Raw genomic sequence first — 24,048 nt, forward strand, 5'->3', positions numbered from 1 at the left:
AACTGCTAGAGAAAAAAAGGCTATCACCTACAAAGGAGCCTCCATAAGGATGACTTCCGACTTCTCAACAGAAACACTTGGGGCCAGAAGGGAATGGCAATAAATATTCAAAGTAACACAGAACAAGAGCCTACAACCAGCAAGGTTATCGTTTAAAATTGAAGGAGAAATAAAAAGCTTTCCAGACAAAAAAAAACTCAAGGAATTCACTACAACCAAACCAATGCTGCAAGAAATGCTAAGGGGCCTGTTGTAAACAGATCAAAGGGGAAAAAGAATATTGCAAAAGAGGAATACAGTTTTAAAGAATAAAATGGCAATAAACAACTACATATCAATAATAACCTTAAATGTAAATGGATTAAATGATCCAATCAAAAGACATAGGGTAGCTGCATGGATAAGAAAACAGGACCCATACATATGCTGCCTATAAGAGACACACCTTAAAACAAAAGATGCACATAGATTGAGGATAAAAAGATGGAAAAAAATATTTCACGGAAATGGAAATGAAAAAAAAGCTGGAGTAGCAATACTTATATCAGACAAAATGGACTTTAAAACAAAGGCTATAGTAAGGGATAAAGAAGGTCACTACATAATGATAAAGGGAGCAATCCAACAGGAAAATATAACCATTATAAATCTGTATGCACCTAATATAGAAGCACCTAAATATATAAAGCAGACTTTGATGGATTTAAAGGGCAAGATCAACAGCAATACTATAATAGTAGGGGATTTCAATACCCCACTAACATCACTAGATAGATCCTCAAGAAAGAAAATTAACAAAGAAACAGCAGGCTTAAAGGACATACTAGATAACTCAATTTAACAGATATCTTAAGAACCTTTCACCCTAAAGCAGCAGAATATACATTCTTTTCAAATGCTCATGGTACATTTTCTAGGATAGACCACAGTTAGGGCACAAAAGCGGTCTCAACAAATTTAAGAACATTGAAATCATATTTAGCACTTTCTCTGATCACAATGGCATGAGACTAGAAATCAACCACAACAGAAAAACTGAAAAATACTCAAACACTTGGAAACTAAATAGCACGTTATTAAATAACGAATGGGTTAACAATGAGATCAAAGAAGAAATAAAAAAATTCTTAGAAACAAACAATAATGAGCATACATCAACTCAGAATTTATGGGACACAGCAAAAGCAGTCCTGAGATGGAAGTTTATAGTGTTACAGGCATACCTTAATAAGCTAGAAAAAGCTCAAATAAACAAATTGACCCTGCATCGAAAAGAACTAGAAAAAGAAAAGGAAGTAAAGCCCAGAGGTAGTAGAAGGAAGGAAATAATAAAGATCAGAGCGGAAATAAATGACATAGAGGCTAAAGAAACAATACAGAGGATCAATGAAACCAGGAGCTGGTTCTTTGAAAAGGTAAACAAGATCAATGAACCTCTAACCAGACTGACCTAGAAAAGAAGAGAGAGGACTCAAATAAATAAAATTAGAAATGAGAGTGGAGAAATAACAACTGACACAACAGAAATACAAAATATTGTAAGAAAATACTATGAAGAACTGTATGCCAAAAAACTAGACAACCTAGATGAAATGGACAAATTCCTTGAAACATATAATCTTCCAAAAATTAATCTAGAAGAATCAGAAAACCTAAACAGAACAATTACAACAAATGAAATAGAAACAGTTATCAAAAAACTCCCAAAAAAGAAAAGTCCTGGGCCTGATGGCTTCACAAGTGAATTCTACCAAATATTCAAAGAAGAACTAACTCCTATCCTTCTCAAGCTCTTTCAAAAAATTCAAGAGGAAGGAAGACTTCCAAGTTCCTTTTTTTTTTTTAATTACAGAGACAGAGAGAGAGTCAGAGAGAGGGATAGACAGGGACAGACAGACAAGAACGAAGAGATGAGAAGCATCAATCATTAGTTTTTCTTTGCGCGTTGTGACTTCTTAGTTGTTCACTGATTGCTTTCTCATATGTGCCTTGACTGCAGGCCTTCAGCAAACCGAGTAACCCCTTGCTGGAGCCAGTGACCTTGGGTCCAAGCTGGTGAGCTTTTTTTTTTTTTTGAAACAGATAACTCTTTTTTTTTTTTTAAAAGATTTTATTTATTCATTATAGAGAGGGGGGGAGAGAGAGAGAGATAGAAGGGGGGAGGAGCAGGAAGCATCAACTCCCATATGTGCCTTGACCAGGCAAGCCCAGGGTTTTGAACTGGCAACCTCAGAGTTTCCAGGTTGACGCTTTATCCACTGCGCCACCACAGGTCAGGCTGGTGAGCTTTTTGCTCAAGCCAGATGAGCCCGAGCTCAAGCTCGTGACCTCGGGGTCTTGAACCTGGGTTTTTTGCATCCCAGCCCGACGCTCTATCCACTGCGCCACCGCTTGGTCAGGCCCCAAGCTCCTTTTTTGAGGCGAGCATAATTCTGATTCCAAAACCTGGCAAAGACAACACAAAGAAAGAAAATTATAGGCCAATATCCCTTATGAATTTAAATGCTAAAATCCTCAACAATGCCTGACCTGTGGTGGCGCAGTGGATGAAGCGTCAACCTGGAAATCCTAAGGTCACCGGTTTGAAACCCTGGGCTTGCCTGGTCAAGGCACATATGGGAGTTGATGCTTCCAGCTCCTCCCCTCCTTCTCTCTCTCTGTCTCTCCTCTCTCTCTCTCTCTCTCTCTGTCCTCTCTAAAATGAATAAAAAAAAAATTAAAATCCTCAACAAAATATTAGCAAACCAGATTCAGCAATATATGAAAAAAATCATACACCATGATCAAGTGGGATTTATTCTTGGGAGGCAAGGCTGGTTCAATATTTGCAAATCAATCAATGTGATTCTTCACGTAAACAAAAGGAAAGAGAAAAACCACATGACAATTTCAATAGATGCAGAAAAAGCATTTGATAAAATCCAGCACCCATTCATGATCAAAACTCTCAGCAAAGTGCCTGACCTGGTGGTGGCGCAGTGGATAGAGCGTCAGACTGGGATGCAGAAGGACCCAGGTTCGAGACCCCGAGGTCGCCAGCTTGAGTGCGGGCTCATCTGGTTTGAGCGAGGCTCACCAGCTTGGACCCAAGGTCGCTGGCTCCAGCAAGGGGTTCCTCGGTCTGCTGAAGGCCCGCGGTCAAGGCACATGTGAGAAAGCAATCAATGAACAACTAAGATGTTGCAACGCGCAATGAAAAACTAATGATGATGCTTCTCATCTCTCTCCGTTCCTGTCTGTCTGTCCCTGTCTATCCCTCTCTCTGACTCACTCTCTGTCTCTGTAAAAAATAAATAATAAATAAATAAAATTTAAAAAATAATAGAGGTTATTATTAAAAAAAAAAACTCTCAGCAAAGTGAGAATACAGGTAACATACCTCAACATTATAAAGGACATCTATGACAAACCCACAGCCAACATCATACTCAATGGGCAAAAATTAAAAGAAACCCCCTTAAGAGCCTTACCAGGCGGTGGCGCAGTAAATAGAGCGTTGGACTGGGATGCAGAAGACCCCAGGTTCAAGACCCCAAGGTCACCAGCTTGAGCGCAGGCTCATCTGGCTTGAGCAAAAAGCTCCCCAGCTCGGTTGGACTCAGGGTCGCTGGCTCGAGCAAGGGGTTACTTGGTCTGCTGAATGCCTGTCGTCAAGGCACATGTAAGAAAGCAATCAGTGTACAACTAAGGTGTTGCAATGAAAAACTGATGATTGATGCTTCTTATCTCTCTTCGTTCTTGTCTGTCTATCCCTCTCTCTGACTTTCACTCTGTCCATGTAAAAAAAAAAATCAATCCCCTTAAGATCAGGAATAAGGCAGGGGTGCCCCCTTTTACCACTCTTATTCAACATAGTTCTGGAAGTCCTAGCCAAAGCAATCAGACAAGAAAAAGAAATAAAAGGCATCCAAATTGGAAAAGAAGAAGTAAAGCTATCATTATTTGCAGATGATATGATATTGTATATAGAAAACTTTAAAGTCTCAGTCAAAAAACTACTGGACCTGATAAGTGAATTCAGCAAGATCGCAGGATATAAAATTAATACTCAAAAATCAGAGGCACTTTTATACACTATGAACTGTCATAAAGAGAAATTAAGGAAGCAATCCCCTTCACCATTGCAACCAAAAAAAATATAGTACCTAGGAATAAATTTAACCAGGGAGATTATAGACTTGTACTTGGAAAATTAAAAAACATTGATAAAAGAAATAAGGGAAGATACAAACAAGTGGAAGCATATACCGTGCTCATGGTTAGGAAGAATAAACATCATTAAAATGTCTATATTACCCAAAACAATTTATAAATTCAATGCAATACTGATTAAAATACCAATGACTTCCTTCAAAGATATAAAACACATATTACAAAAATTTATATGGAACCAAAAGAGAACACGAATAGCCTCAGCAATCTTGAAAAGGAAGAATAAAGTGGGAGCTATCATACTTTCGGATATCCAATTATACTACAAGGCTATTGTACTCAAAACAGCCTGGTACTGGCATAAGAACAGGCATATAGATCAATGGAACAGAACAGAGAAGTCAGAAATAAACCCACACCTTTATGGACAACTGATATTTGACAAAGGAGGTAAGAGCATACAATGGAGTAAAGACAGCCTCTTCAACAAATGGTGTTGGGAAAATCCGACAGCTACCTGCAAAAAAAGGAAACTAGACCACCAACTTACACCATTCACAAAAATAAACTCAAAATGGATAAAAGACTTAAATGTAAGCTGTAAAACCATAAGCATCTTAGAAGAAAACATAGGCAGTAAGCTCTCTGATATCTCTCACAGCAATATATTTTCCTATTTATCTCCATGAGCAAGTGAAATAAAAGACAGGATAAACAAATGGGACTATATCAAACTAAAAAGCTTTTGCGCAGCTAAAGACAATAAGAACAGAATAAAAAGACAAACTACACAATGGGAAAACATATTTGACAATACATCTGATAAGGGGTTAATAACCAAAATTTATAAAGAACTCGTAAAACTCAATACCAGGAAGACAAACAATCCAATCAAAAAATGGGCAAAAGAAATGAATAGACACTTCTCCAAAGAGGACATAAAGATGGCCAATAGGCATATAAAAAAATGCTCAACATCACTAATCATTAGAGAAATGCAAATTAAAACCACAATGAGATATCACCTCACACCAGTCAGAATGGCGCTCATTAACAAAACAACACATGATAAGTGCTGGCCAGGATGTGGAGAAAAGGGAACCCTCCTGCACTGCTGGTGGGAATGCAGATTGGTGCAGCAACTGTGGAAAACAGTATGGAGATTCCTCAAAAAATTAAAAATCGAACTAATTTTTGACCCAGCTATCCCATTTTTAGAAATATACCCCAAGAACACCATAGCACTGTTTCAAAAGAAGAAATGCACCCCCATGTTTATGGCAGCATTGTTCACAATAGCGAAGATCTGGAAACAGTCCAAGTGTCCATCAGTGGACAAGTGGATTAAAAGGCAGTGGTACATATATACTATGGAATACTACTCAGCCATAAGAAATGATGACATCGGATCATTTACAACAACATGGACTGACCTTGATAACATTATACTGAGCAAAATAAGTAAATCAGAAAAAACTAAGAACTATACAATTCCATACATAGGTGTGACATAAAAAGGAGACTCAGAGACATGGACAACAGTGTGGGGGTTACGGAGTGGAAGGAGGAGAGAGAGGGGGTTGGGGAAGGGGAGGGGCACAAAGAAAACCAGTTAGAAGGTGATGGAAGACAAGTGGATTTTGAGTGATGGGAATGCAGCATCATCAATTGTCAAAATAACCTAGAGATGTTTTCTCTGAACATATGTACCCTGATTTATCAATATCACCCCATTAAAGTTAATTTAAAAAAATGTAAAAAAATATATTCCGCAAACAGCAAATGCTCAAAAATATTTGTTTCTGCCTGACCAGGCGGTGGCGCAGTGGATAGAGCATTGAACCGGGATGCAAAAGACCCAGGTTCGAGACCCCGAGGTCGCCAGCTTGAGTGCAGGCTCACCTGGTTTGAGCAAAAGCTCACCAGCTTGGACCCAAGGTCGCTGGCTCGAGCAAGTGATTACTCGGTTTGCTGAAGGCCCGCGGTCAAGGCACATATGAGAAAGCAATCAATGAACAACTAAGGTGTTGCAACGTGCAACAAAAAACTAATGATTGATGCTTCTCATCTATCTGTCCCTGTCTATCCCTCTCTCTAACTCTCTGTCTTTGTAAAAAAATAAAATTAAAAACTTGTTAAAAAATATTTATTTTCAAAAAAAAATATTTGTTTTCATGTTTGTTGTGTTAACATAAGAAATGTTCAAGCCAAGTGAATATTTTATGAATTTATTTGAGCCAAAATGATGACAGTTGCCAGAAAGAAAAAATCTCACTAGATTGAGAGAAAAGTGCAGAGAACGGCACATTTTTATTTTATTTTGTACATTACAGTCAAAGGAGGAGGCACGGGGGTTATGGTGGTAAAGTAGGGAGGTGGGAAAAAAATGTAAATAATTTCTCGTCTTGAGGTACATCTTATGCCTATCTCCTTTCCCTTTATTTTTTAGAAAAATTCATGGCAGATCAGTGAATTCAATGTAAGAGATCGAAATCTATAAGCTGGTATTGGAAGGCTACTACCCTATATAGTTCCCTTACTCCTTATTGACCAAAAATGTGAACAGTCTTAAGTTATATAGCTACTAAGAATTTATTAAATACAGGGGTTCCTCGTGTTACAACAGTCTTGACCTATGACGTTTCGAGTTTATGATGCTCACTCCCACAAAACCTTCGTACAGGTAGAATCATCTCCAGTGTTTCCTGCATGTTCCTTAGGTAATCCTGATTCACCTGACTCAGTATCTCCAGCACCTTCTGCAGGTTCTCCAGGCTCTCCAGCTTCCTCCTCCCAATAGGTCACTCTCTCCCACCTTGCAAAGCCCCTTCAATGTGCAAGCCAACCACAGGAATAAAGGTAAGGAATTTATTTTACACACATTTTTATAATTCTTTCTGTTAGTGTAGTATAGTATATTTATGTCCTGTTCCGTTTTCTGTGGCTTTGTTATGTCTTTATGTTATAGACTGTGATTTAACAACTGTGTTAGGATAGGTAAGTGATTTAGGCTAGGGTGTGTTTCGACTCACACCAAAATTCAGGTTACGTCACTGTCATAGGAAAGAAACTGTGTTGTAACCCGAGGACCCCTGTAAATAATTACCACTGAATAGTACAAATGCCACACAAGCATTCCCAATGCAGTTCTTTTTTGGGGAATGAATTCTAACTTTTCTTTACAAAAGACACAAATAATAGCCACATATATTTCAGATCCCTCTGCAATAACCTGTGTTATTAAATTCCAGCACCCCCCAAAATATTTTTTTTAGCTTTACTTCTCACAGGAAAATGTAAAATATCCACTGAAGTTTTGAAATGTAAAAATGAAAAGACATAAATAAAAGAGGGAGGTAGGGAGGGAAAGAAGGAGGAAAGAAAAGAGTAGGAATGAAAGAGAGAAAGAAACTAAGGGATGGAGAGGGGAAGACGAGTAAGTCTGAGACCCATTATGACTTACTAGGTCCTTGGGATTCAGAGGCCCTGGTGTTGAGAAACACAAATTTTAGAGGAGTCTATTTGATTAGAGTTGGCTAGTTATTTTCCTTTCCAAAGTAGGACAGGCATAGAGCTTCTTTATCTACCCTTAGGTTGGGGAAAAACTAAGTAAGTGTTGAAGAAATTTATCTCGGTCAAGCTCCTAATAACAAGTTCTCCACCAATGATAAATTTTTTTTTTTTTGACAGAGACAGAGAGATAGTCAAAGAGAAGGATAGATAGTGACAGACAGACAGGGAGGGACAGAGATAAGAATCAACAATTTTTCATTGTGGCACTTTAGTTGTTCATTGATTGCTTTCTCACATGTGCCTGGACTGTTGGACTACAGCAGACTGAGTAACCCCTTGTTCAAGCCAGTGACCTTGGGTCCAAGCTGGTGAGCTTTGCTCAAACCAGATGAACCCATACTCAAGTTGGCGACCTCGGGGTCTCGAACCTGGATCCTCCGCATCTCAGTCCGACTCTCTATCCACTGCACAACCGCCTGGTCAGGCCAATGATGAATTTTTTGCAGTTGGAGTGGTGATATTTGCTGCCACAAGCTTTGGGGGAAAAGTCACGCCAGTTAGATGCAAACTGAAGTTAAGAACTTTGACATGGTAGTGATCTTCTGGAATTCAGCGACTCTATGTCACTTTCTTTTTATCCAGTATCACTACAGAGGTTGGCACACAGTGTAAGTGTATTGATGATAATGTATTAAAACCATGAGTCCTATAAGCCACCTAATGAAGAAAGCATCAATTCTCTAATATATGGCTATTATGGTACCTGGGGAAATGGGCAATGTACTATGCATCCGTGACTAACATATCTGATTCATTTTTAATGCTCAAGTTAAGACTTTCACGGTTGACAAAACTCAGAATCCCAATGCAGTTTTGTCAACTCATTTCAGTAACTGCCTATCAGTATAGGCAGTTTTAGGAAAACACAGAATCGGACAAAGATGTTGTATTACACACACACACACACACACACACGTATATTCTTGCTAATTCTGACAAACAAGAGGATAAATTTCTATAGGACAGTGCCTTTCCTATGAAATTGGCTAGGTATACTAAAATTTACAATATGAAATATTGAGTTTTATTAAGTCTGATACTAATGATTGGTCATAGATGTAATTTACTTAACTTTTTTTTTTTTTGGCGAGTGAGACACAGAGAAACAGAGAGGCAGACAGACCAGAAGGGAGATGAGAAGCATCGATTGATAGCTGCAGCACCTTAGTTGTTCATTGATTGCTTCTCATATGTGCCTTGACTGGGGGGCTTCTGCAGAGCCAGTGACCCTTTCTCAAGCCAGCAACTATGGGGTTTCAAACCTGGGTCCGCAGCCTCCTAGGCCAATGCTCTGTCCACTATGCCACCACCTGGTCAGGCTACTTAACTATTCTTACATAGAATAAGATTTAAGTCTAGAATTGAGGGGAAGAGCTCATAATTTCAAATGTTTTGAAATTAAAGTTGAATTTTGTGAGTAAGAAAATCAATCACATGTGACATTCTGATTCTGATTAAATTTCTGATTATATCAGAGGAACATTAACAATCTTAGCACTCAAGTACTGTATTTCCCCACGTATAAGACGCACACCTTCCAAAAAAATTTGGGGTCTAAAAACTGGGTGCGTCTTATACAGTGGTTGTAGATTTTTTTACTTGCATTTCCCACTTTTTCATGCTTGTTTTTGCGCTCATTGTTGAAGACAGTGATTTGTCATCAGACACAGATGAGGACAAGATAATGGATGGGAGTTTTGACAGTGATGAGGAGTTGTATGAATTTTATGATGAATAAAACTTGAGTTCAGTATCTTTATGTAATACTTTGTTTTTCACATTTCAGGCCCCAAAATTAAGGTGCGTCTTATACATGGAAAATATAGTAAATGTTTAGAGCCACTTGAATTCTTTTCAAGTAAGATTTTGAAACAAGCATTTGCAATGGCAAATATAATTGTTACATGCTTAAAAGGGTGAACTAATGATACAGATTTACCATATAAAATACCCCCTTTCTAAACACTGAATAGCACTAGTGATTATACTTACTATTTTGATGTAGTAAGCGTGCAGATATATTGAATATAATCATTTAAAGTCCATAGGGAAAAATATTTTAAAATCTTATTTTGAAAGAAACATCATCACTTAGTACACCAAAATTATGTATATCCAACAGTAAGCTTTGGTAGTTCACAGACTAAATTCCACTGAACAAAAATAAACAGAAGTAACAAAGTAGGCTGAAGAAAATGAGGTCACTGATTAGAAGAGACACTTATTACTGCTTAAGAGCTTATACTTGAATATCTTTTTCAAGATAAAATAAAAAAGGCACAAGGCAGGTAATTTTTCTTAATACTACATAACTTCAACACTTTTACTCAGCACAATAATGTAAAAGAACCTATCTAACGTTTGAAATGCCTGCTTTTACCTTCTAGAAAAATACCAAAATAGCATTAGATATATGACCAGTTTTATTCCACTGGGTGTGACCTCCATTTTCCCTCCCTGCTACCTCTACATTGTGTCATTTCTTCCTTCATTTCTATGATCACAGCTAAGTTCTCTACCTCTATTCTTTTTTTTTTTTAATTTTTTTTATTTATTTATTCACTTTAGAGGAGAGAGAGAAAGAGAGAGAGAGAGAGAGAAGGGGGGAGGAGCAGGAAGCATCAACTCCCATATGTGCCGTGACCAGGCAAGCCCAGGGTTTCGAACCGGCGACCTCAGCATTTCCAGGTCGACACTTTATCCACTGCACCACCACAGGTCAGGCTCTACCTCTATTCTTTTTTTTTTTGTTTTTTTTTGGTTTTTTTTTTTTTTATTTTTTTTATTTTTTTATTTTTTTCTACCTCTATTCTTGATAACATTTCCCACCTTTACCAGGGCCTACTTCAACTTTTCTCTGCCTTAAAACACAACCAAGTCTCCCATAAAATCTTCCAGTGATTCTAATGTTTCCTTTAGTTGCAACTGCTGCTTTCCATTACTAAATTTTTAAATGAGTACTATAACTTGATTTCCCCTTGAAGTGAAAACAGTTGTTTTTTTCTAATAAGAAAAGAAATAGTTATCTGGTTTGAAAATGGCTTAAGTGAACGTCTTTCTTTTTTTTTTTTTTAATTTTGTTTATTGATTTTAGAGAGGAGAAGGAGAGAAAGGGGAGGGGAAGCTTCAACTCATAGTAGCTGCTTCCTGTACATGCCTTGACCAGGCAGCAAGGAGTACCTACTACACCCCTGGTAGGTCTGCGATTTTTTAAAAATTAATTAATTATTTTTTTTGTATTTTTCCGAAGTTGGAAACGGGGAGGCAGTCAGACTCCTACATGCGCCCGACTGGGATCCACCCGGCATGACAACCAGGGGGCTATGCTCTGCCCATCTGGGGCATCACTCTGTTGCAACCAGAGCCATTCTAGCGCCTGAGGCAGAGGCCATGGAGCCATCCTCACCGCCCAGGCCAACTTTGCCCCAATGGAGCCTTGGCTGCGGGAGGGGAAGAGAGAGACAGAGAGGAAGGAGGGGGGAGGGGTGGAGAAGCAGATGGGTGCTTCTCCTGTGTGCCCTGGCTGGGAATCGAACCCGGGACTCCTGCATGCCAGGCCAACGCTCTACCACTGAGCCAACTGGCCAGGGCCTGCTATTTTGGGACATAGGGGTGGATGTTCTCTACAGCAGAGATGGAAATGCTAACTGCCATTGCCACGTGCTCCTCTTTGGGACAGTGTAAGACCTGCCAGGACTGCAGGGATGAGGAGGGTGCCTAGGCCCCATGTGCGTGGACTGATTTCCTGGACTATGACTGAAGTGGGTACCGGCTCCTTTGTTGGATGGATTTACAGATTTTGGACATTGTGAAATACCCTGATGGGGGTGGGAGGTAGCTTTGCTGGAAGCTTTTCCCATGGCTAGAAAGAAGGCCGAGGACATTTTGCACTTTTGGCAAAGTGCTCAGAGACTGGTGAAATGTACCTTTGTAATTGTTGAAATTGTATGATTTGTGATGTATTTGTAATTTGTGTAATGTGCCTAATATCCTTGTACAAGGATGCCAGTGGTGTGGATTGTGGGTAGTAAAGTGAGCATAGGGGTGGATTGTTGGGCAGATAAAATATATTATGCTCCGTTTGTTAAAGATGGCGCTGCCGCCTGACCTGTGGTGGCGCAGTGGATAAAGCGTCGACCTGGAATGCTGAGGTCGCCGGTTCGAAACCCTGGGCTTGCCTAGTCAAGGCACATATGGGAGTTGATGCTTCCAGCTCCTCCCCCCTTCTCTCTGTCTCTCTTTCTCTCTCTCTCTCCCTCTCTCTCTCCTCTCTAAAAAAAAAAAATGAATAAAAAAAAAAATAAAAAAAAAAAAAAGATGGCGCTGCCCACGTGGAAGCCTGTCGCCCAGGTGATAATATTAGTTGCCCTTCTTGCTTGGGATGGTTGTGATTATATTAATGTGTGTTGGGGGAGGGCTTTCGCGCCATAAGGTTTTAAAAGGAAGAGAGATCACGTTGTTCCGGGAGAAGAGTGATTACATTCTAGGAGGAGCCCATGCTGTAGGAGAGCAGTAAAGGCCAAGTGGAGGAGGCCAGGAAAAGCAGCCAAGATGGCAGAGTACTGAAGGAGAAACCAGTTCGTGCAGTTTGTGCAGAGAGAAGGAGATGGAGAACAGAGGTGAATAAGGCTGGTGAGCTAGAAACCTTAGATTCTAGGAAACTCGGATGAGTCAGTAGCTTTTTGAGCACAGAGTGAGTGGATTTTGGAACCCAGTGTGTGCTTTTACTTGCCCACCGGGTGCAAGCTAGGATTAAAGCTAAGGGCCCACAAGTTCTTGTCTCCATTGTTTCTTTACCAACTGTCCGAATCATATGCAAACCTGCATGGGCCAGGCGGCAGTGATGGTGGCCGTGGCCACTAGCTTTACACACCCAACATCGACGAAAAGGGGCAGGTCTGTTTCCAGTAATTAGTGCTGAAAACTGGAAGCCAGCAACCAAGACTGACCAAGTAATCCAGTCCCTCATAGCACTGGTGAACGACCCACAGCCCGATCACCCGCTTCGGGCTGACTTAGCTGAAGAATACTCCAAGGACCATAAAAAGTTTTGTAAGAATGCTGAAGAGTTCACAAAGAAATACGGGGAAAAGCGACCTGTGGACTAAAACCTGCCGCGACTGATTCCAGCGAGAGCGAGCACAGACCCCAGCAGTGCAGTCAGATACCCCACTATGCAGGGCTGTGGAAAACAGACACGTGCCACCGCCTGCGTTCGCTGGTGGCAGTTATTTCCTGCAGTTTTTTTAAATCAAAAGTGGTCTGCCTGACCAGGCGGTGGCGCAGTGGATAGAGCGTTGGACTGGGATGTGGAAGGACCCAGGTTCGAGACCCCGAGGTTGCCAGCTTGAGCATAGGCTCATCTGGCTTGAGCAAAAAAGCTCACCAGCTTGGACCCAGGGTTGCTGGCTCCAGCAAGGGTATACTCAGTGTGCTGAAGGCCCGCGGTCAAGGCACATATGAGAAAGCAATCAATGAACAACTAAGAAGTTGCCACGCACAACGAAAAACTAATGATTATTGATGCTTCTCATCTCTCTGTTCCTGTCTGTCTATCCCTCTCTCTGACTCTCTGTCTCTGTAATAAAACAAACAAACAAACAAAAAAAACAAAAGTGGTCTAAGTAACCTGTAAAGAAAGGATTAAAAATTTAAGATGTTCTAGTTTTGCTTTCTTTGTTTTAAAAATCACTGCTTCTCGACCTGGAACACTGAGGTTGCTGGTTCAAAACCCTGGGCTTCCCTGGTCAAGGCACATATGGGAGTTGATCCTTTCTGCTCCTCCCTCCCTTCTCTCTCTGTCTCTCTCACTCTAAAATGAATAAATAAAATGTAAAAAAAAAAAAAAAAAATCACTGCTTCAATCTAAATAAAGGATCAATACAGACATTTCACAGAAAATAGTAATATGGAGGGGAAAAATGATCAAAGAAACTATATTAGAAAATATTCCAGAACCGAAGGACATCAGTCTCTATATTGAAAGAGCACCAAACAACGTGGGGGGAAATATACATAAAGTTACATTATTCTAAAATGTTAGAGCCCCTGAGATAAGGAGATACTAGTCTTCCTACCTTATAGGCAACACTATTATTCTGTATGCTTTTAAGAGGGTAAATCTCATATAAAGTGTACTTACCACAATAGAATAAAATATGTAAATAAAAGTAGCCCCTCGCCACTAAAGTCTTCTTGAGAGAGAAAAATCACACACACAAAAGAATGGCATTTGGTTTCTCAACAGTATCACTGGAAGCTACAGGCTAGTTTCCAACCTTGAAGAGAAAACCAACCAAACATGAGGATAAAAATAAAGAAAAACTCAGATGTATAAAACATCAACAATTTTACCTCATATTGGACAATGTGCTCTTTTAAAATTAGGGTGTAAAGCCAAAACAAAGGAAGCAACACAGGAAACAAGAAAACATAGGAGAGAGGAAAAGTGAATTCTGGAGATGATGAGGAAGGGAGGTCTCCGGGCAACAGGGTATCAAGAGCTGCTGGAGATCAAGTCATTCACATAACCACACAAGGACATAAGGCTCCAGGGTGGAAGATCTTAAGAAAAAAGAAACAATTGACTTTTGGAAAATTCAACTGAGAAAATAAGAAAGCAATGTAAAAAGAATTGGGTAATTTGTTTTTTTTCACTACAAAATAACTTATTACAACATACAACTCCAGCACATCCTCCTATGTGCAAGCACACACTGACTACCCTAACTAGGGTCCCCTTGTTTTCCCCTTGCCTGTGGAACTCTTCCATCAACTCTACCAGATAATGTATCTCCTTGGCCAAGGAATCTGCCTTCTTTCCGAGCCTCATTTCTCTTTTCCAGATCTTTCCATTCCTCTGTGAGGGTCTCCTGCTCTGCCCTCTTTTTCTGGCAGTACCTAGTGGCTGCTGTCTTGTCCTGCTCTTTTTTTCAGCTTTTTATCTAGTTTTACACCTTCTACTTTTGTTGCTACCACCTCTTCTCCAGTAGGGTAATAGGGTTCGGGGTGGGCAGAGCCATAGAGGGCACCTGCAGACAGCGGGCTCCTATTTGGAGAGGCCTTGGAGGTAGAGGAACTATTTTGGAGAGAGCCCAGATAGGACTCAGGGCTCATACAGATGCCACTATCATTGTCCGAGGTGGCATTCTCCTCCTTACTCATTACGGCAATATAAACAGTGGAATCTGATTTCCAATCTCCTTCAGAAATATAAATGTCAATGTCCAGCTCTAAACTAAAGGAATGATCTGGAATTGAGGACCGGGTCCCTGGTGAAAGAGAAAGAGGTTGCAGGAAGGTGAAGGAGGCAACCTGGTCAGTTTTTGGTAAACTTTCTGGAAGATAGCCAATTGGGTTATCTGTCTGGAGTGGGGGATGGTTCTTTATTAATATCCTGGTTTAGCAGGTCAAAGAGATCACACGTGTCATCCAAAATGGCCAAAAACTCATTGGGCATGGCTTCCAGGTCATTTAAACTGAACAGGGTATCAAAGTCAAATTCCTTGAAATCCATTTTCTCCACCATCCAACCTGTCCCAGAGAAGGTATCCTGGCATCCTCCTTTCCCTTGTTTGAGGTATTGGCCAACCCACTCACCTACAAGCCATTCATTCATCTGAGCCTGCCTTAGCCTTGCTGCTGGAGAACCCATGAGGTTTGAAGTGCTTGGCCACCTCCAGATAGTCCTCAGAAACTTAGGCTTTGTTTAGCCCCCAACCACGCCGGGTGGAATGGGGACATCAAGTCCCCTACCAACACCTCGCTGCTCAGGAAGCTCATTTGGTCATGTTGTGGGGTTTTGCTGGAATCAAGGAATGTGCTTAATTTGAAGGTGTCTTTGTCGGTTATAGCAGTGCCTCTGCTGGATGCTGTGAAAAGCGCTGTCTATGGCTTCAGCCATGGTGAGCCAGGAGGTCCCGCTACTGCCGCTGCCAAGGCCAATGCTGCCTCTAATGCGCCATGGCAGCTGCGGACCTGGGGGAGCGGAGGAGGGAAGGGACACTCTGGCAGAGGGACTCTACGTCAGCTGATGGAAGCAGGAGAAATGCAGAATTGGGTAATTACTGGTTAAAGTCTAACATGCCTGACCTGTGGTGGAGCAGTGGATAGAGTGTCGACCTGGAATGCTGAGGTCACTGGTTGGAGACCCCAGCCCTGCCCAATCAAGGCACAGAGGAGAAGCAATTGCGAGTTGATGCTTCCTGCTCCGCCTATCCTGTCTTTCTCTCACTCTCTCCAATCACTAAAAATCTTGAAAAAAAAATTGAACATTATACAAGAAAGAAAACAGAATTATGAATTACATGGCTCAGCAGTGAATGATACTTAAATATTCACCCAAACTGTGATATAACTAAATGTAATAAAAGTAAGAGCAGGAGACTAAAAGAGAGGTAAATCCTCATCTATCGTAAGAACTCAACAGATAATGTCTAATAATTGATGAATCAAGAAAGCAAAATATAAACATATTATTTAGAAATATAAAGGTAGCCTGACCGGGTGGTGGCACAATGGATAGAGCGTCAGACTGGGATGCAGAGGACCCAGGTTCGAGACCCTGAGGTCGCCAGCTTAAGCGTGGCTCATCTGGTTTGAGCAAAAAGCTCACCAGCTTGGACCCAAGGTCACTGGCTCGAGCAAGGGGTTACTTGGTCTGCTGCAGCAGTACAGTCAAGGCACATGAGAAAGCAATCAATGAAAAACTAAGGTGTTGCAACAAAAAACTAATGATTGATGCTTCTCATCTCTCTCCATTCCTGTCTGTCTGTCCCTATCTGTCCCTCTCCCTGTCACTGTAAAAAAAAAAAAAAAAAAAAAAAAGGAAGGTAATTAGCAGAAAAAGTTAAAAAATTTGAAAGTAGCCTGACCTGTGGTGGCGCAGTGGATAAAGTGTCGACCTGGAATGCTGAAGTTGCCGGTTCGAAACCCCAGGCTTGCCTGGTCAAGGCACATATGGGAGTTGATGCTTCCTGCTCCTCCCTCTGTTCTTTCTGTCTCTTTCCTCTCTCTCCTCTCTCTTTCTAATAAAAATGAAAAAAAAAATTGAAAGTAGATGCCTTTGGGGTGGGTCGGAGAGAAGTGCAGTGTTTCTTGGCTTATCTAAGTTTTTCAGCTTAGTTTTTTATTTTCATTTAAAAAAATTTTTCTGCAGTGAGAAGCAGGGAGGCAGAGAGACAGACTCCTGCATGTGCCTGACAGGGATTCACCAGGCATGCCCACCAGGGGTGATGCTTGGCCCATCTAGGGCATTGCTCCATCGCAACCAGAGCCATTCTAGCACTTGAGGTAGAGGCCACGGAGCCATCCTCAGCACCCGGGTCAACTTTGCTCCAATGGAGCCTTGGGTGCGGAAGGGGAAGAGAGAGAAAGGAGAGGGGGAAGGGTGGAGAAGCAGATGGGTGTTTCTCCTGTGTGCCCTGACTGGGAATCGAACCTGAGACTTCCACATGCCAGGCCAACGCTCTACCACTGAGCCAACTGGCCAGGGCCAGTGTTCTTAGCTTTAAGCTTATACATTTTAAAGGAGAGAGGCAAGGCACGGTATATTTTTATTGTGCATGGTAATTGAACAAAATATCCCACTTCTCTTAAGAAACAGGAACATATCTAAAACACATTTTGATGGGGAAAAAAATAACACACACTGATGAACAATGAATATTAAAACATTAGAGAACACTATAAAAATGGACAAAAATACAGTCTTCAACCTTTCAATATTCTAAGAATTTACCACAGCATCGATAACATGAAAGAAAAATGTTTGGAATTATTTTTAAATTCAAACTTCTTCCGGCCGTTCCTCACCGAGGGGCCTCAGAGGTGAGAAGGCAATCAGGTTCCCACCGAAGGAAACGTGCTTGGCGCGCTCTCCCCTCTGCACGAAAGTGACCAGCTGGCTGCAGCTCAGGCCTGGCTGGAGAGTAAACTCAAGTCACTGAGGGAACCGTTAAGAATGTCAACAATCGCCCTGGCCGGTTGGCTCAGCGGTAGAGCGTCGGCCTAGCGTGCGGAGGACCTGGGTTCGATTCCCGGCCAGGGCACATAGGAGAAGCGCCCATTTGCTTCTCCACCCCTCCGCCGCGCCTTCCTCTCTGTCTCTCTCTTCCCCTCCCGCAGCCAAGGCTCCATTGGAGCAAAGATGGCCCGGGCGCTGGGGATGGCTCTGTGGCCTCTGCCCCAGGTGCTAGAGTGGCTCTGGTCGCAACATGGCGACACCCAGGAGGGTCGCAACATGGCGACGCCCAGGATGGGCAGAGCATCGCCCCCTGGTGGGCAGAGCGTCGCCCCCTGGTGGGCGCATGCGGGAGTCTGTCTGACTGTCTCTCCCTGTTTCCAGCTTCAGAAAAATGCAAAAAAAAAAAAAAAAAAAGAATGTCAACAATCGACTTCAATATTGCAAGTTAACAGTAACTTAATAATATAAATAACATTTTCCCACATAATAAAATTTTCAATAACAATGATTGTGTAACTTTCCAGCAGTTCTAATTTCAAATATCTAGTTTTTTACTGAAAAGGTATATTAAAAATATATACCTAAAATGGTAATTAGTAATATATAAAAGCACTGCACATTACTTATGGATCCTGCAGCACAGGCAGGATGAATAAAATTGAAGCTGCATCTTAAATAACATATGCAGAGGCCCTGGCAGGTTGGCTCAGTGGTAGAGCATCGGCCTGGTGTGCGGAAGTCCCAGGTTCGATTCCCGGTCAGGGCACACAGGAGAATAGCCCATCTGCTTCTCCACCCCTCCCCCTCTCCTTCCTCTCTGTCTCTCTCTTCCCCTCCCGCAACCGAGGCTCCATTGGAGCAAAGATGGCCCGGGCGCTGGGGATGGCTCCTTGGCCTCTGCCCCAGGCGCTAGAGTGGCTCTGGTCGTGACAGAGAGATGCCCAGAGGGGCAGAGCATCGCCCTCTGGTGGGCGTGTCGGGTGGATCCCGGTCGGGCGCATGCGGGAGTCTGTCTGACTGTCTCTCCCCGTTTCTAGCTTCAGAAAAATACAAAAAAAAAAAAAATACATATGCAGATTTCACAACCTTATTCTAATCATACAGCAGCACTGAATAGGCCTTTCACTAGAATGTGATCCTGCTGAGATTTTTTTCTTTCCCCCTCAAACCCTATTTTGTGTTCAAATGATGCTACAGAGTAATATTTTGGTCTAAACTAGACATATGAACCTGTAAAAAAATTTTTAAATATAATTTCTAATATTTATGAAAGTAAAAATTCACAAGGAGACTAAATTATAAGGCACTAAAATTTATCGACAAGACAATGTATAAGATAATTGTGTACTCTGACATTTTTAGATGGAATGTTCTGTATATATCTATTAAATCCACCTAATCTAATGTATCATATAAGTGTGATGTTTCTTTTTTCCCCCTATCCTTTTACTTTTATTAGCATTTATTTTAATCTGAATTTACACCTGGGCCATAGGTTTTTGTTTCTTTAGTTTCTACTTGGTATCTTTTTCTTCTGTGCAACCTCCTCTTCTGGTTTGGGAAAATATCTTTTTCAGTAACGATCACTCAACGTGGCAGGGAGAGCTCACATATGGGTTCATGTGCCCATGAGTGCTATCAGCTTTGCTCCATATCTCGGGAGCTTTGTTCACCTGGATGTGTGCTCAATGACCAGAGAATCTACATCTAACCCCTTGAGTTCAGCATTACTCTGCATTTTTAAGAATGTGCAGCAGTCTGAACAGGCGGTGGCGCAGTGGATAGAGCGTCGGACTGGGATGCAGAAGACCCAGGTTCAAGACTCCCAGGTCGCCAGTTTGAGTGCGGGCTCATCTGGTTTGAGCAAAGCTCACCAGCTTGGACCCAAGGTTGCTGGCTTGAGCAAGGGGTTACTTGGTCTGCTGAAGGCCCGCAGTCAAGGCGCATATGAGAAAGCAATCAATTAACAACTAAAATGTTGCAACGTGCAACGAAAAACTAATGATTGGTGCTTCTCATCTCTCCGTTCCTGTCTCTCTGTCCTTGTCTATCCCTCTCTCTGACTCTCTGTTTCTGTAAAAAAAAAAAAGAAAAAAAGAATGTGCAGCAAAAATTCAGCACTATTTTTGGGCCACTGTCCTGTATCCAGCCCACAGTTTGGCTCACTTACCAAATTCACCACTGTAACAACGGAATGCCATACATTGCTTCTGAAAGTGACATCCTTTAGGTACTTTGTGGCTTTTCGGATATGCATATTTTTGATGGCCTGGGCAGTTTTGCAAGTGTTCAAAGTGAACACAAAGATCTGAACCTCTTGATTTGCATGATTTTGTGGGTGGGGTTGTCTGGGTCAAGTGAATAATGATCCATTTTCAGAAGTCACCTCTGACCACTTTCAGGAAGAGTAGTCCAATGTCTCTTAATTGATTTTTTGTCCAAACAATGTATCCATTGCTGTAAAGGTGTGTTAATGTCCCCTACAATAGAGTTACATGTTGCTTTCATTTTCTCCTGTTAAATCCACTAATATTGCATATATATTTATAAATGTTCTATCTTCCACTAGATTGAACCCTCTATGATTATAGAGCCCTTTCTGTCTTTTATTATAGTCTTTGTTTTAAAGTCTATTTTTTTCTGATATGACACCAGCTTTCTTTTCTTTTCCATTCCCATTTCCATGGAGTACCGTTTTCCATCCCTTCACATTCACTCTGTGTCCTTACTTCTGAAGTCTCTTGTAAGGCAGCATTTAGAAAGGCCTTGTTTGTTTTAAATCGATTCAGCCACTCTGTCTTTTGATTGGCAAACTTGGTTCACTTACATTTAAGGTTGTTATTGATAAGTGTGTACTTACTGCCATTGTACTGTTTTCAGACTGTTTTTGTAATTTCTCTCTGTGCTTCTTTATTTTTTCATTCTTTCTTGTGGTTTGATGGCTTTCTTTAGTGTTGTGTTTAGATTCCTTTCTCATTTTCTTTTGTGTGCTAACTATAAGTTTTTTCTTTGTGGTTACTATGAGGTTCAGATAAAACAACCTATGTATATAACAGTCTCTTTTAAGTTGATAGCAACTTAAATTTGAATATATTTCAAAGCTTTACACTGTTGCTCCACACACCATAGGTTTTGTTTTTGATAACACATTTGACATCTTTTTATTTACTGCTTCCCTTTACTAATTATAGTACTTTTAGTCAATTTTATAAACTTTTGTCTTTTAACCTTCATGCTTGCTTTATAAAGGAATGATCCATTACCTTTATTATATATTTATATTTTTCAGTGAGATTTTTACTTTCCCATTTTCTTATTATTTAGTGCCTTTTCTTTTCAGCTTAGAAAAGTTCTTTTAACATTTCCTGTAAGGCCAATTTAGTGGTGATGAACTCCTTTAGCTTTTGTTTACCTGGAAAACTTAATCTCATCTCCAATTCTGAATGATAATCCTGTTGGATAGAGAATTTTTGGTTGGATATTTTTTTCCTTTTAGCACTTTGAATGTCTTGTCACTCTTCTCTGGCTTGTAAAGTTTCTGCTGAATTCTCTTTTAAAATTCTCTCTTTATTCTTAACTTCTACCATTCCTTTTCCCTTTTCCAAGTGAGAGGAGGGAAGATAGACAGACTCCCGCATGCTCCCCGACCAGAATCCACCTGGCAACCTATCTGGGGCCAAGGCTCTGCTCATTTGGGGCCATGCTCAGAACTGAGTTAATTTTTTTTTTTAATTTTTATTTTAATGGGGTGACATCAATAAATCAGGGTACATACATTCAAAGAAAACATATCCAGGTTATCTTGTCATTTAGTTCTGTTGCATACCCATCACCCGAAGACAGATCATCCTCTGCCACCCTCCATCCAGTTCTCTCTGTACCCCTCCCCCCCCTCCCTCCTTCCCTCCCCCCACCCCCATAGCCACCACACTCCTGTCCATGCCTCTTTGTCTCGCTTTTATGTCCCACCAATGTATGGAATCCTGCAGTTCCTGTTTTTTTCTGATTCGCTTATTTCACCCCGCACAATGCTACCAAGACTCCACCATTCCTCTATAAGTGATCCAATGTCACCATTTCTCCTAGCTGAATAGTATACCATGGTGTATATGTGCCCCATCTTCTTCATCCAGTCCTCTATTTTTTTTTACAGTGATTAAAAGCCTTTAAGCAAACTCTTGGCCAATACAGCAAGAATCCCTAAAAGAGTAGTGTCCTTAATATGTTCCCCAAGTTCAAGTTGGCCCCATCACCATGCCAAATCCCTGAAAAATGCAACCCAACCACAGTTCAGTCTTTTAGGAGCTGTCTCAGGGAGCAGGAGTCCAGGAAAGTTCCCCACAGGAAAAGTCCGCATGGCTCTGGAATTGTTGTCACCAACTGAGTTATTTTTAATGCCTGAGGAGGAGGCTCCATGGAGCCATCCTCAGCGCCCAGGGCCGATGTGCTAAAGCCAATCAAGCCATGTCTGAGGGAGGGAAAGAAAGAGAGAAAAGGGGTAGGAAGAGGGGTGGGGAAGCAGATGGTCACTTCTCCTGTGTGCCCTGACTGGGAATTGAACCCAGGACATCTACATGCCAGGCTGATGCTCTACCACTGAGCCACCTGGCCAGGGCCTCTGCCATTTTAATTATAATGTGTCTTGGTGTGGTTCTCTTTGGGTTCATCTTCTTTGAAACTCTCTGGGCTTTGCAGACCTGGATGTCTGTTCCCTTTTCCAGGTTAGGGAAGTTTACAGCTATTATTTCTTCAAATCATTTCTCTGGTCCCCTCTCTACTTCCTCCTTCTGGGATCCTTACAATGCAAATGTCGTCCTGCTCGATGCTTTCCCAGAGATCACTAAAGGTATCTTTACAAAACTTCTTTTACATTATGCTGTTCTGGTGTGTTCCACTGCTTTGTCTTCTAGCTCCTTAATTTGTGCTTCATTTTTATCCAGTCTGCTGCTGAACATCTCTTGTATATTTTTCATTTCAGTTAAAGTTCTGTTTGGACTACGTATCTCCCTGTGAAAGTTCTCACTGAATTCTTCCATTCTTATCCCAAATCTGTGAGCATCTTTACGACAATTACTTTGAACTTTATAAGGAAGGTTGCTTAGCTCTGCTTCATTAAGGTCCCTGAGCCATTTGGCAGTGAGCCTTGAACAATTTCAAGGTAAAGCTGTAAATCAGAGTTTTTGACTCCTGCTATGCATTAAAAACCACCTGATGATCCTACTACAGATGATTGAAATAAAATAGCTCGGTGTAGAGCTGTAAACCAATGCTATAAACACTTAGTAGGCAACAGAGCACTTTCTCATTTGTGACAGTGAATATAAATCACATAGTTCTGCCTACAGAGGAATTTACAGTTAATAAGGGGAACAGATTACTAAAATTATGTTAAGAATATAATATATTCATTTTATTCTCTAAATAAGGGATTAAACATGTACATTGTATACACTATATGTCTATGTGCACCTGTGCCTATACATAAGTTAACATGGGAGTAATGAGAGCTTTTATAGGAAGGCTTCATAGAAGGTTCATGTTTGAATTGGACTAGAGGCAAGAGGTCAGCACAGGTAAAGCCTAGGGAGCTTCCAAATAAATATAGTGATCTAAAAAAAATAGAATAGGGGGTTGGGGGCAGGGAGGGGAACAAAGAAAACCAGTTAGAAGGTGATGGAAGACAACTGGACTTTGGGTGATGGGAATGCAGCATAATCAAATGTCAAAATAACCTAGAGATTTTTCTCTGAACATATGTACCCTGATTTATCAATGTCACCCCATTAAAATTAATTAAAAAATAAAAAAATTAAAAATAACCAATGTTGACTAAAGCTAAGACAGAAATTATCTCCCCAGCTGCATGCTTTAGATGAGCAGAAACTATGCTTTATATTTTTTCTTATATCACTTAGAAATACCTAACATAATCGAAGCCATATATCATCTAAGTATTCAATCTGTCATAGCAAATTTGATACATAAATCATATAGAAATAAATCATTTTGTTGCCATTCTGATAAAATGAAGTAATAGATTTTTCACAGTAAAGAAAACAGTGACAAGATATAAACTTTAATCTTTGTACACAAATTAAGAAGTAATTAAATCTAGAATATAAAGAAACTTCAAATTTAGTTGAAAAACTTAACTGAATCAAGAAGAGGGCACTCAGTAGTAAGGCTTTTATTATCAAATACTGCAAAACAAAAAAAAAGTATTTTTTTTTTAGCTTTTTTTTTTTTTCCTCTTTTGCATCCTTCTGAAGCTGGAAACAGGGAGAGACAGTCAGACAGACTCCCGCATGCGCCCCACCGGGATCCACCCGGCACGCCTACCAGGGGCGATGCTCTGCCCA

General features: G+C 40.9%; 1 protein-coding gene and 1 pseudogene across 9 annotated transcripts in view; both read right to left on the minus strand.

Moving 5' to 3' along the window:
• LOC136335213 (suppressor of cytokine signaling 4-like) overlaps positions 1-24,048 on the minus strand; it is a 41,087-nt gene that overhangs the window by 3,577 nt on the left and 13,462 nt on the right. For 2 of the 9 annotated variants that reach the window (XM_066276344.1, XM_066276335.1), the window contains 2 exons: positions 23,843-23,889; positions 17,539-17,647 (listed from right to left, as the gene is read on the minus strand). The exons of 1 other annotated variant lie outside the window; for it this stretch is intronic. In XM_066276344.1, coding sequence (XP_066132441.1) covers positions 17,539-17,647; positions 23,843-23,889 — 156 coding nt within the window. Of the gene's footprint in view, positions 1-2,343; positions 2,446-17,272; positions 17,648-23,842; positions 23,890-24,048 lie in introns of those variants that run through there. 6 more of the 9 variants (XM_066276338.1, XM_066276342.1, XR_010731286.1 and 3 more) reach the window with 6 other exon arrangements.
• LOC136333870 (cyclic AMP-dependent transcription factor ATF-4 pseudogene) lies at positions 14,244-15,507 on the minus strand (annotated as a pseudogene).

This window comes from Saccopteryx bilineata, chromosome 4 (assembly GCF_036850765.1).
Source record: "Saccopteryx bilineata isolate mSacBil1 chromosome 4, mSacBil1_pri_phased_curated, whole genome shotgun sequence".
Lineage (NCBI taxonomy): Eukaryota > Metazoa > Chordata > Mammalia > Chiroptera > Emballonuridae > Saccopteryx > Saccopteryx bilineata.